The following is a 13,547-nucleotide window of genomic DNA, read 5'->3' as shown; positions in this document are numbered from 1 at the left end:
CAGTATCTTCCGGGCTGTGGCACCTGGTTTTCTAAACATCCCAGATAGGACCTGCCCTTTTCACTTTCTCGCTCTTTGGAATCTGGCCAGTTGTTTGGGTTACCTTAATACTTTTTATTCTTTCTCTCTCTTCAGTCCTCCAATGAGCTTTTTTCCCCAAAAAACTGTACTTTCACTTTGTTTCTCTTTGGTCTTGTGGTTAATAATTCTACCTCCCTTCCTCCCCAAAACAAAAATCTTGACAACTTCTAGGATGGTTTAGATAGATGCGTTCATGCTAAGTCGCTTCAATCGTGTCCGACTCTTTGCAGCACCACGGACCAGGAAGTAACTAACGTCTCCTTCCTTTCCTTTTTTCCCATCACAAGCTTTAGGGTTTCAATCCCACACGGCTCTTGGTCTGGTTTTTCTCTCTGAATGTGTTCAGTGCTGCTGAAGTAGAGCCTGGAGTAAGCCCAAATAACCTAAAACTCGGAACGTCACTGCACAAAGTCCAACAGTAACCCCAGGAGAGGCATCCTTCTGCTCTTAGAACTCTGAAGCCTTTATCTGCCCTCTTGAACCTCAGAAAAGGGAAGGAAGAAGTTGTCCAAGATCAGTTAGGTGTAATTCACCCAGTGAACACTGGAGGGCTCTCCACTCACAGACTGGAACTAATCAGACCAAGGGGTAGAGCTGCGACTGCTCTTAACTAAGTTATCTTCTACTGCCCAACTCTGTGCTGGATACTTAATTACATTACTTACTTCACTGGTTCTAACACTTTAAGATGGGCATTATCTCCATTTCAGTGATAAGGAGATTTGTGGCCCAGAAAGATTAATTATACCTTTGAAGTCCACATAGTTCAAAGAACGAAGCCAGGATTCAACTCCAAGTTCATTTAACTTCAGCGTAGATGCTGTCCCCATGTTCAGGCTACCATTGTCAAACATCTTTAAAGATCAGTAAAGGGAGGCCCAGAAAATTGATTAAGCTTGTCCAAGTGCATAGAGGCAGAGTTCCCTGGTACTTGCACATAGCTTTCTCATGATACTTGTGAGACATTGAGTTTAAAGAATACCTGCAGGACTTTCCTGGCAGTCCTGTGGTTAAGATTCCATATCCAATGCAAGGGGCTGGGGTTCTATTCCTGGTCAGGGAATTAAGACCCCACATGCCTAGCAGAGCAGCCAAAAAAAAAATTTTTTTTTTAAAGGATACTTGCATGGTTTGTCCTACCCTGCTAGCTCTTTCACAAATATGCATCTTTGGAGATGGAGACAAAGGGGCTACATTCTCTTAGGGTTCATAAGTATAGTCTCCTATTTCAGTACCACATGGCTAGCAGTAAAGGACCCATGGAATTAGTTAACACTGAGACTGGGTTTGAATCCTGACTCCACTATTTACTAGAGTACAATCTTGTGCAAGTTATATGGCATCTCTGGCTTTTCTATTTACTCATTTATAAAATAGGAATAATAAGACCATTTGCCTCACAGGATAGGATAGCATGGGCTTCCCTGGTGGCTTAGATAGTTAAGAATCTGCCTGCAATGCAGAAGACCCAGGTTCAATCCCTGGGTTTGGAAGATCCCTTGGAGAAGGGAATGGCAACCCACTGCAGTATTCTTGCCTGGAGAATCCCATGGACAGGGAAGCCTGGCGGGCTATAGTCCATGGGGTTGCAAAGAGTCAGACACAACTGAGCAACTGACACCACTACAACCATAGGATAGCAGATCAGGAAAAAGTGCATGTTCTGTAGAGAACAAACTACTGGTTACCAGTGGGGAGAGTGAAGGAGCAATATAGGGGTGAAGGGAAGAATATGGGATATTTGAAATCATGTGTGTGAAACTTAAAAATTGCACAGCACTATAGAATTTAAAGACATTCAATTTTTTTTAAATAAAAAAATTTAATGGTTCATTTTTTTTTAAGTGCATGTTCTACAGCCAGGTTGCCTGGATTTGTATTCAGGTTCTACCACTTTCTAGCTGTGTGACCTTAAGCACATTAATCTCTCTGAACCTCAGTATTCCTGTCTGTAGAGTGGTGTTAGTACATCATAGGGTTATCACAAGAATAAGTAACATGAAGAACTTATAAGCACACCTGACCGATAGTAAACATTTAATAAATGTTAGTTATTTTCATTTATGAGGTGAAATGTGATAATGTAGAGGGAAGGATTGGAAGTTTGGGGTCAGCATATATAAGCTATTATACATAGGGTGGCTATTATACAAGGCCCTATTGTAAAGCACAGGGAACTATATTTAATATCCTGTGATAAACCATAATGGACAAGATAAATAATATGTAACTGAATCACCTTGCTGTATACCAGAATACAACACTGTAAATAAACTACCATAGGATTTTTTAAATAGTAAATCAAAAAAAAATGTGATAAGGTAAAGCACTCAGCACAACGCTGAGCACATAGTTAAGTACGCAATACACAGTAAATTTTTATTTCCAGTACAGCATGACACTTAGAAAAAAGAAGCTATAAGCAGCTAAAGAGATGATAAGGCCCCTGAGCTGCCATCAACAGGCCTTGGAATTAGAAGGTCAAGAAAGCAAAAGGCATCACCTCACGTTGAATTCAGAGACCTGAACCCTTGGAACCTCCCAGCCTTTGCTTCCGCCTGCCTACTTTCTGTAGGGGTGGGGTTGGCTCTCCATCTGATGCTTTCACTGGATTTTGTCTCTCTCCTCTAGACTCTCTAGGGCAATGGTTGTCAACCCCAAATGACTTTGGCCTGAGAGACATTTAGCAACATCTGGAGACATTTTGGGCTTCCCTGGTGCTCAGATGGTAAAGAATCTACCTGCAATGTAGGGGACATTTTTGGCTGAGACAATTCAGGGTGCTATACACACCTAGCAGGGAGAGGCCAGGGATGTTGTTAGACGTCCTCCTGTGCACAAGAGAGCCCCCACCACAAAGCAGTAGCTACTCCAAAGTGTCATTGGTTCCCACGTTGAGAAACCCTGCTCCAGAGTTAAGGAGAGGCGCACTAGATTAGCAGGAAATGGGTGGGGAAGGCGATGAAGCAGGGCTGTGGGGAGAGGGAGCAGATCCTTGCTGGAGGTGCCAGGGAACAGTGGAGGCAGCCCCTCTGCAATGCACAGAAAGGACCCCAGCACCACTTTCTCCTCAGTATCGGAGACCAAAGGAAACCAAGAAAGAAACTAAGAAAACGGAGTCAACTTCTTTGTATGTCTTATATATTTAATTAATAAATAGGTTTTCTTCTTTAAACACAGAACATATAACAGATTGAAACACTCCCCCCTCCCCCCGATTCCAAAGACAAGAGTCTATAAAACAAACGCCAGCTATACTGCCCTAGGGCAGAAAAAGTCTGGTGACCCCCACCCAGCCCTGCCTCCTGCAGCACCACCACCCCCACACTGCAAGAGAAGGGGGTCTGGGGCTTCTCCCTTGGACCCTGGGGACTCAGGCGAGAAGCATGCGAATGTATGATGTCACCTCTCCATGAGGCATGGGCTATGCAAAGATGAGGTTTCCTTCTCGGTGGCTCTGACCAGCTCCTGCCTTCTGATTTCAGTTACCAGTTATGAAGCACCTGGGCTCAGCTCCCAAGGGAGCTGCCTCTTGGCTTCCCCACCCTCCACTCCTCTGCAGCCTCCTCAGAGGGGAAGAGAAGGGTTCAGGGACCCCTCCCATCCCCTGGCCTGCATGGAAACGCTGTGTGGAAGAGGCATGATGCTGAAGTGAGGCTCCTATAGGCCCCCAACCAAAGCCGTGAGGCCAGCATGCCCCCCAAACCCCCACACCTTTTCTGTCACTGGAGCAGAGGCCACTGGGGCAGCCGCCCCCTCTACCACCTAGTGCCTGGCTTGGGGTGTGATGGTTCTTTCTCAGTGTCAGGTCCTCAAGCCGGGCCTGGCTCTTTCCTTGTCTCATTCCTGTCTCCTTCCGAGCCCTCACCGCGGCCATCTGAAAATCTCATGTCCAGAGTCCTAAATTGTCTCCTCCTCCCTCTCCCCGTGCCCCTGCAACCCAAGGGAGGAAGTGGGAGGTTGTCTCCCCTCTCCAACCCCCACTTCACATAATGGAACAGCTTTTGGCCTTTTCCTTCTTGAAGGTGGAAGAGATGAGTTCAGAACGGCTGGGGAGGTGGAGCAGTCGCTTGGAGAGGCTTCGGACAGGGCTCTTCGGGGGCATCGGGCTGGGTTTGTTCAGACACACCATGGACGCTGTCCGGAAGATGCTGTGGATACTCTTCTCTGAGGTGAAAGCCGAGCCTTCCAGGTATATTTCTGCACCCAGCTGCTTGGCAATGGCACAGCCCTGCAGGGGAAGTGAGGTCATCCATGCAGTGATGTAAAATGGGTCTGAAACCCTGCTTTCTCAGGGTAGCGGTCCTCCCCAGGGCTGCTCCAAGGGACCCAACTGCCAGGCTCCCACCACCACCCTCTACTGATTATTTTCTGAGAGTGAAGCCTTACTGCACCTTAAAGTCATCTGGAACATTTTTAAACCATATTGATGCCAGAACAAGTAAATCGGAATTTCTGGGGGTAGGCCTAGGAATTAGTATTTTTAAGAACTCCTCAGATGATTGTAATGTGAAAGACTGGTTTAAAGAAATGATTCTTACCTTCCCATGTGCATAGGAAATTATCCAGGGACTTAATTTATAATGTAACTCCCATACTTTTCTCCCAGAATGACTCTGCAGATAAGGAGTCAGGAATCTAACAAACACCTCTAGTGATTCTAATGAAGGTGGTCCACATATACACACAAAAAACCACCTGAGAAACAGTGGCACACACAGGAATGGCTCACTGAAAAACTATAGTACGTGCCTGCGTGCATGCTAAGTCACTTCAGACGTGTCCAACCCTGTGCATCTCTATGGTTTGTAGCCCACCAGGCTCCTCTGTCCATAGGGTTCACCAGACAAGAATACTGGAGTGGGTTAGCCATGCCCTCCTCCAGGGGATCTTCCTGACTCAGGGATGGAACCCATATCACTTATGTCTCCTGCACTGGCAGGCAGGTTCTTTACCACTAGCGCCACCTGGGAAGTATGAATCTGAGCAAATTGGTATCCACTACCTCTATCCAGGTAACTAGTTTGCTGATTATAGATGGCCCCCCAGAATACCAGTTCTCTCTTGCTATAGTGAAAGAGTGTGAGCAAGAGCCATTTTCCAAGCCCTCTCCTGTAGCCTTCCCCAGCTCAACTCCCAGCCCACACATGGGCGTGCACACACACACACCTGCTCATAAGAGATGGGCGCCTGCTTCTGGTGTGACAGCTCCATCAGAGTGCTCAGGTCTGTCCTCAGGTCGGTCTTACAACCAATAAGCAAGACACGGGTGCTGGGACAATAGTCAAGGATTTCCGTCCTCCACTGAAGAGCCGTGCAAGAAGATAAGAAGGAGGAAGGAAGGAGAGTCAGTGGCTGACGGACACCCGGAGGAACCCAGCTGGCAACATCACATACACCATTCCGCTTATCCCCAGCCCTCGCTGTGAGTCACAGCATCGCCACTGCACTAATTACATCATCTTCCTGCCCATGAGGCCTTTGGGGCCACAGGAGTGCTGACCCAAGAGTCTGTCCCCAGAGTCAACGGCCCAGTCTCCAAAGAGAGCACAGGGACAAATCTCTCACTCTCCACCAAGCATATGGGGCACGGGTCCACCCCCTCAACCCAAAGGGCTGCACAAGTCCAGAAAGCCAAGAAGCCGACCAGTCTCTTTCCAAGAGATAATCCCGGAGTCTTCTGGGAAACTGGGCTAGTTCTGCAAGGTTTCCTGGGACTCCTCAGTATGGGTAGACCTTACTACCATGACCGAGGCATTTCCTACCAGCAGTTCAGCTCAGGCCTGCCTGGCTAAGTCCCAGAAGGCCTGGGATCAAGGTCTGTAAAGCTGCCACCCAAAGGCCCCTTCTCCAACTCTCAAACCATATCACCAGAAAGTTCTCTGCTCTCAACCCTCACTTCCTGAGTCTCCAACACCACCCTCCCCTGCTGGGCCTCTGGCAGGTCAGTGCAGGATAGGGGCGAAGGCAGGATGAAGAGGGACTGGAGATCTGGGTTTAGCCCCAGTGTTTAGTGGCTCAGTGTGTCTAACACTTTGCGACACCATGGACTATAGCCTGCCAGGCTCCTGTGTCAATGGGATTGTCCAGTCAAGAATACTGGAGTGGGTTGCCATGTCCTCCTCCAGGGAATCTTCCTGATCCAGGAACTGAACTCGTGCCCCTGCACTGGTAGGCAGATTCTTTACCACTGAACCACCTGGGAAGCCCCTCTGGTCCCAGAACTGTAGCTAATGGTGTGGCCTTGGGCAAATCTCTTCCTTCCCTGGCCTCAATTTCTTCCTACACAAGAAGGGTTAGATGACCAGGTCCCCAAGATTCCTTTTTGTTCTCCAGCTGAGCTAGAGATGGTAGAATTCAATCAGCCTTACCTTCTTGAGTGCACTGTCCACAGTCTCTGGACGGCTGATATCAAAGCACAGTAATACTGCGTCTGAGTCACTGTAGCAGAGTGGACGGACATTGTCATAGTAGGGAGATCCTGGTAGCGGGGAGAAAGAGCTGATGGTAAATCATGGCACTTTCCCTCCCCTAGAGGCCTAAACCCAAAGAGCACTGGGAACACCATGCTTGGTCCCTTAAGGGAGAGGGCCCCACCTATTTCCCAGGGGAACGTGCTGCAATGGGAAGCTTGGCACCTGACCACCTGCCAAGAGACAGTGCAAGAAGGTCATCTTCCTTAATCCTGAAAAAGGGAAAGGGTGCAAAATAAAAGGGAGGTGAAGTATAATCGGGCCCTGTCTGGATCTCCTACAGTGGGCTTCACTGAAGGTCCACCAGTTTTCTGAGTCCCAGGGGAAGCGCCTCCTACTCCTGCAGAGAGACCAGGCCTTGTTTAAGGTCTCTTTTCTAGAATCTGCCTGATGTCCAACCTCTGCTCCTGGCTTCTGCTCCAGGGTCTCCCCAGTGAAGAAACACATCTGCCTGTTATATAACTGGCTGCCCTGCTTCTTTGCCATGGGGTCAGAACTCTAGGAGGCAGGCAGGGGAGGGAGAGCATCAGGAATTCAGGGTCCCACTGCTCCTCCCACCCAAATAAGCTTACACTGGAAAGGGCAAAAGGAAAGCTGCAGCCCCCTGTCCCAAGATCTCAGGGAGGCATTCTCAAAGACAGCAACACCAACAGCTGGGATTTAGAGGCTCTCGAATAAGGGTCCATGGCTGGGAGGGGAGTAGGCAGTGCAGACCCAGGTGGTCCAATGTGGGAGAAGGCTGGAGTTTGAACCTGCCCCCCTCCACCCTGGGGAAGGAACAGTAGCAGCTTTGGAACCCAGACAATCCGTGCTCAGAATAGCAAGCAGCCCCTCTCCCTGAACCGCAATCGCCATGGAAACTGGGGGGAATCCAAGCTGAGGCAGGGGGTTGGTTGTTCAAAAAAAGGAGTAGAGGGGAGTTGGGATAACTGCCTGCTCCTTCAGTAATCAGCCCCCATCCCTCTCTGAGGGATGAAGTGGGGTCTCATCACAGTATCACTGAGCAAAGGGAACACTGCAGCCCTGGGGAAGGAGGAGGAGAGGAGGCCTCCTTTCTGGCTCTAAGCGATCCCCCTCCCCTAAGACCAGCAAGTGAATAATGGCCCCAGTGCTGGGAAGCCCCATCCCACACAGCCCTGCCATTCCTCCTTCCTTACGGGCATCTCATTTGAAAGAGGGAGTTTGAGGCCGACGGACAGCCGGCATCCTTTGGGAACTTGGGCGGTGGGGATGCGGCACAGGGAAAAGAGACCACCTTGCTGATCTTCCATTATCTGAATTGGGATTCCAGGACTGCATTCTGACTGTGGGAGGAGGGGGAGGGGCTCTTCGGGGGCGGTGGTAGTGAAAAGAGATGAGCTGCAGGAAGATTCTGGGAAGATTGAGAGGTGGGCAGAGTACAGCAGATGAAAACCCATATATCATGCAGCCGAGCTGCATTCCAGCTCAATCCAGCCAGCGTAGCACAGTCCGGATAATCAGAATGCTGGCTCCCAACCCCTGGAACTGCAACAGAGGGAAACACACCAGGTGGAGGAATTTTTGTCCTGTTTTGGGGAGTGGGAAGCAAGGGGGATGTCTCATTTTCTGATTACCCATATCCTACCTCCAGTCTTCCCAATCCTCAAAATTGGATGATGGGAATAATAGATCTTTGGAGGAGTAGGATGGCATATTTATATGTAACAGGAAACCCCTAGTGATTTATAGTTCCTCTTTAAACTCAGCATTTTTGAAGAGAAATGGATTTTATTTTCTTTCTCATATTTCTGGCTTTTAGCCTTTAATTATGATTCCGAGCTCAGTCTATTTTAAAAGGGCTGGGGTAAAGAGATAATGGAAAGGGGGTCAGAGTGAAAAGCAAAGGATAGCCTAGCACTGAAGATTTAGGGACGAGAGACTTAAAACATTGCTTTTCACATTCCAGAAAGATAGAGCATCTTCTACCTCAGCCTAGTCAGAGCCAACAGCCCCCTGCTATGTACAACATGACCATGACCCATTTGAGCCCCCCCACCCTCCAAAACACTGACGATGCATCGCTTCATCCCTCAGCCGCAGAGGCATGACAGTGGGGCTGAGCTGCGGCAGGCAGGCAGGCAGCAGTGGCCAGAGATGAAATGCAGAAGAGAAAACTGAGTCAGGAGCAACATTTCCCCCAAAACAGACTTGTCTCCCTGCCACAGCCACCACTGCCTCCTGCTTTTTATTTGGCTTTGCTCTGAGGCAGTAAAGGCTGTGAGTGTGTGTGTTGGGTGGCAGAATGTGGAAATGCAGAAGCCCTAACTGCCTCCTCCAGTAGTCTTCTGGGGTCCATTCCCCTCCCCATTCCAGCTCTCCAAAGGATGGAGCCAGACCAAGAGAAGTGATAGCTTCTGGGGTTCATCCATTCTCCACCCCTGGATGAGCCAACTGAGTTAGCCAAGCCCCACCCCACCCCCCAAAGAATCTTCAGGTCTCTCTCTTTCAGTCTCCGGGCAAGCACCATACTCCTTCCCCCCGTCAGAGAGAAAAACAATTTCTGAGACAGCGACTGCAACAGACCAGTGCGGGTGGGAAAGGGGCACTCGCGGCCAGCAGTCTTACCTGAAGTGTCCCAGAGACTGAGCTCCACTCTCTGTTCCTCTGTCTCCAAGCAGGCTGTGTAATTCTCAAACACAGTGGGCACATACGTCTGTGAAAAGAGAGGAACTGTTCACACCTTGGACGTACCAACCCTCAGAACCCTCCAGTTAGTGCTGGCTACACAAGAAGCCACTCACCCTAGTGAGACACTAACGTGGCAGGAAAGGAGAGGATACCTGGGGCAGGAGGGACCACGTGGGACAGGAGAGAGGGGTGTAGAAGCTCAGGCACTTTGCTCCATCAAAGTGAGAAATGTAAAACACTTCCTGCCAGGGACAATCTCCCCATATCCTAGACGGTCAGGGAGACACCACAGACACACACACACACACACACACACACACACACGGATTCCTCTTGTCCCCAGATTTGCCTGTCTACAAATTTCAGAGCCACAAATCAATTCTAGCTCTTTTTCTCTCCACAGGTCCCTTGGACCAGCAGGGCGGCAGAAGCCTGCCTGGGGACAAGCGCATAGAATGGCTGAAGGGACGGCAGGTATTATGTCAAGAAGAAACCCCTGACTCTCAAATGCCTCCAGTTCCTCTCCCAAGAGCAGACTCCAGGATGAAGAGAGGTAGGAGGGGATTTGATCAGGGACCTATGGGTGAAGAGGTGAGGAGGAGCCAGCTGGGCGACAGAAGTGGAACAGGTCTCAGGGGAAGCTAAGGCAGGGCGGTCCTCCAGCCAGAAAGCGGCTGAGGATGGGGAGGGGTGGGGTGGGATGAAACAGCTCCCCTGGGCAGGTGGGAATCTACCCGCAGCAGCAGGCGGTCAAAGAGGAAAGGTGGCCAGCGGGCGGGCTAGCAACTCACCTCGGGATAGCAGTCCTTGGCCAACACCTGTAACATTGCTGTCTTCCCACACTGCACATCCCCCACCAGAACGAGCTTACATCTGGCCACGACTGGCTGGGGGGCCCGTCTCTCCTTCATGGCTGCAGCCTCCGCGGGACCTGGACTCGGATTCAGAAAGGAGAGGGTTACGCCAGGTGCGTCTCAGCACACTACCCAGCCGGATTCCCTGCCTCTCTCCAACTGAGAAAGAGGCCAGTACGGCCACCTTATATTGCCATGGCTGAGCCAATCACAAGAGAAGGCGGACTCTGTCACAGCCAATCCCTGAAGTGGGATCCCCTCTAGCAGCCAATGGCAGGAGGATCTGAGTCAGAACCCTCTTCTTCCCTTCCCTTTCTCTTAAAGCTGCACCGTTTCTTGCTTCCTCTTGAAAGGGAATTCCCACGTTGTTCTGCGTTTGTATGAGGTTGGGGTGGGGGAAAATGAACCAAACTTTAATGGTCTTGAGTGTCCACCAATTAGTGTCAAAAACAACAAACTAGCCAAGAATGTGGATAGTGAAGTCAAGCTGGAGTTGTTCCAGAACAGGACTTGCCTAAATTGCAGCCTGGTGGCACTTCCTTGGGGAAGGGGTGGTCCCAGAAATCTCTGGCCCCCTCGTTCCATCTAATCCCCACTCGGACCACTTCCCACTTCTGGCTTCTTTTCACAGAATCTCTTGCTGGACCCCCTTATTAACTCGGTTGGACCCCTTTCAACACCCAAGTCTCTTCCTCAGAAATCACCTTCACTAAAAAGTACATAAATTAAACAACCTTCTTGCGTCATCTGGAAAAAACCCACAGAGCTTCTGACCCAGAGATGGGCACAGAGAAAGGAATGAGGGAGTCTGGCAAGTGGGGAGGGGCATGAAGAGGGCAAAACAAACAAAGTTGCTGTCTGTTTGACCAGACAACCTCTCACCCCAGGCCTGGCAGGAGCTGCTTTAGGGGTGTTTGTTCTGCCTCTTGGGTTCAGCTTCCTGGATGAATCAGGCACAGGTCCAGTTTCAGGTTGACACCTACTGACGCTGCTGTACTGCGTGTGTCAGCTGGTTGAAGTCCAGACTGGAAGAATGGGCCTGGGACTTTGGGATTCGGAAGCTGAAGGGCAAAATGAGGTTGAGATGAGCTGCGTAACTGCCTGCCAGCCCTTGGCCCTCAGAGCCCTTCATGTTACCGCCTCTCCACTAGACAGAACCAGCTTGAATAACCTACTGATTATTCAAGAACCAAAACAGTCTAGATGAGGCCTCCTGGGGGATCAGGGATTGAAGTGAGACTGACCCTGGGCAAAAGCGGAGCACTCCAGACTTCTCTGGGTCCCTTCACCTTGGGAAGCCCAGTGCCTCTGGAGCACAGCCTGAGCCCTATTCCCTTGGAGCTTTACTCTGACTTGCCATCACTGCTGCCCCACTGGGGCAGGGGAGGGGAGTGTGTTCCCTGTTACATAGGATGTTTAAAATCTTCCCTGGTCCCAAAGGGACAGGATTGCCAACATCCTCTATAGACAGGAGAATGGAGAGTATTTTGAGAATGTAGCCTAACCAATGTGTGTGCATGCTAAGTAGCTTCAGTCTTCAGTGTCTGACTCTTTGCAATACTATGGACTGTAGCCCACCAAACTCCTCTGTCCATAGCATTCTCCAGGCAAGAATACTGGAGTGGGCTGCCATGCCTTCCTCTAGGGGATCTTCCTGATCCAGGGATTGAACCTGCATCACTTATGTCTTCTGCATTGGCAGGCAGGTTCTTTATCACTAACACCACCTGGGAAGCCCCAACAGTGTTGGTCAATCAGTCGTGTCCAACTCTTTGGGACCTCCTGGACTCCACGGACTGTAGCCATACAGGCTCTTCTGTCCATGGAATTCTCCAGGTAAGAATACTGGGGTTGGTAGTATTCCCTTCTCCAGGGGATCTTCCCCACTTAGGGATCAAACCTAGGTCTCCTGCGTCTAGTCCAAGTTGCCTGGCTGAGGGTCCTGGGGCTAAGTCCTGCACTGTCCTCTGCCCTAAGGCCCCCCTTCCAGGGATCAGGGATCACTTCAGGGAATCTCCACGGTACAAAATCAGTTACCAGATGATACCATTGGCTGGTTACCCTCCTCTCCCAGGCAGGCTCTTTGGAAGCTTCTTTGCCCTACCATTCCCCAGGTCTCATCCTCAGCCCTAAGATAATGTTCTGTCTATAGAATTTGTCCTCTTTCTGCCCTTTTGCAGCAGCCTGACAGCCTCTCTGAGCTCCCCATAAACATGTTTTGGGAGTGTTCCAGGAACAGCTGTAAGATCACAGACTGCCTCAGCCTGGAGTCCTCTCCCTCAGCATGACTTTTTCCCGGTGTCTCCCTCCCTCCATGTCATCCGAACTCAGTTCTGGAAGCACCAGTGTGGTTCCCATACAGCCTCTTAACCCTTAACTGGGTTCCCTCCAATGGCAGCCCCAAAGGCTTTAGCCCTCTCTCCCCATGTTCTCTCCCAGCCTCCCCCTACACGCACCCCCTCCCGAGGCACTCCAAATAGTATTCAAATAAGTAAAAACTGTTCTTGCTATGCAAACAACTTCCTCTAACTTCTAACAAGATTGCCACTCCTGAGGTCCACTGAGATAGAAATTCTGGGAACTTGTGCTAACACTGCTTCCCTGAGTGGTTGCATTTCAGGGGAGGAAAGCAGAAAGCCTGAGCTGTGAGATGGAGCAGCCCCCATCATGGGGCCTCCTGGGGATCAGGACTGAAGTAAAACTGACGTTGAGCAGAAGGGAGAGCTCTCCAGACTTCTTCTCTAGGTCCCTTCACCTTGTCAAGATGTGTCTCCGAAGATATTTTGTGGGTCACGTGTTTATGAATTATGGTGGGAAATGTGGGGAGGGGGTGTGTTTTCAGAAGGCAGTGTGGCAACATGAAAGGAGGATGGAACCAAAACTCAGCTGGTCTGGATGTTGGACCAGCTCTGTCCTTAACAAGCTATGTGTGTTTGGGTTAGTCTCTCTGGGCCTCTAGTTCCTTGAACGTAAGGTGAGGGGTTTCGACTAACGAAGGGGATTTTAGCCTTTTTTTTTTTTTTTAGCAGTTAGACTACCTCCCCCAAGTTTGTTTAAACCTCTTCCGTGTATCTTTCTTTAAAAATCCAAAACCAGAGTAATAAATGTATAAGGTTGTATTTTCCTATGAGGCTGATTCTTTGCAACCATGTGGACTGTAGCCTGCCAGGCTCCTCTGTCCGTGGAACTCTCCAGGCAAGAATACTGGAGTGGGTTGCCATTCCCTTCTCCAGGGGATCTTCCTGACCCAAGACTCAAATCCAGGTCTCCTGCATTGGCAGGCAGATTCTTTACCACTGAACCACCAAGGAAGCCCTCCTATAAGACCAGGAAAATTTAGGTTATACTTGAAAACATTATCCTAAGGTGAAAGGAGCTAGTCACAAAAGGCCATATATTATATGATTTCACTTGTATGAAGCATCCAAAACAAATCCAAAGACACAGAAAGGAGATTAGGGCTGTAAGGGTTGTGGGGGAATGTAGAATG

At 49.8% G+C, this 13,547-nt stretch overlaps 1 protein-coding gene across 1 annotated transcript; it reads right to left on the bottom strand.

Annotated features, from left to right (window-relative positions):
* Positions 1-3,323: 3,323 nt before the first annotated feature.
* On the bottom strand, positions 3,324-10,192 carry RND1 (Rho family GTPase 1). The gene is made up of 5 exons (XM_068970916.1): positions 9,995-10,192; positions 9,141-9,228; positions 6,453-6,562; positions 5,251-5,385; positions 3,324-4,312 (listed from the first exon to the last, which is right to left on the bottom strand). The coding sequence occupies exons 1-5, from the start codon at positions 10,112-10,114 to the stop codon at positions 4,067-4,069; spliced, it is 699 nt and encodes a 232-aa protein (XP_068827017.1). The 5' UTR covers positions 10,115-10,192; the 3' UTR covers positions 3,324-4,066.
* Positions 10,193-13,547: the final 3,355 nt, after the last annotated feature.

Source organism: Capricornis sumatraensis, chromosome 4, assembly GCF_032405125.1.
Source record: "Capricornis sumatraensis isolate serow.1 chromosome 4, serow.2, whole genome shotgun sequence".
Taxonomy (NCBI): Eukaryota; Metazoa; Chordata; class Mammalia; order Artiodactyla; family Bovidae; genus Capricornis; species Capricornis sumatraensis.
This window is presented reverse-complemented; position numbering and strand designations above follow the sequence as displayed.

Excerpts from the sequence above, each read along its gene's own strand:
- RND1 (XM_068970916.1), bottom strand. The coding sequence starts at position 10,114 with ATGAAGGAGAGACGGGCCCCCCAGCCAGTCGTGGCCAGATGTAAGCTC. Across the intron at positions 9,229-9,994 it reads CCAAGGACTGCTATCCCGAG|ACGTATGTGCCCACTGTGTT; the intron begins GTGAGTTGCTAG and ends CTCTTTTCACAG. Across the intron at positions 4,313-5,250 it reads CGCCCATCTCTTATGAGCAG|GGCTGTGCCATTGCCAAGCA; the intron begins GTGTGTGTGTGT and ends CTTCCCCTGCAG.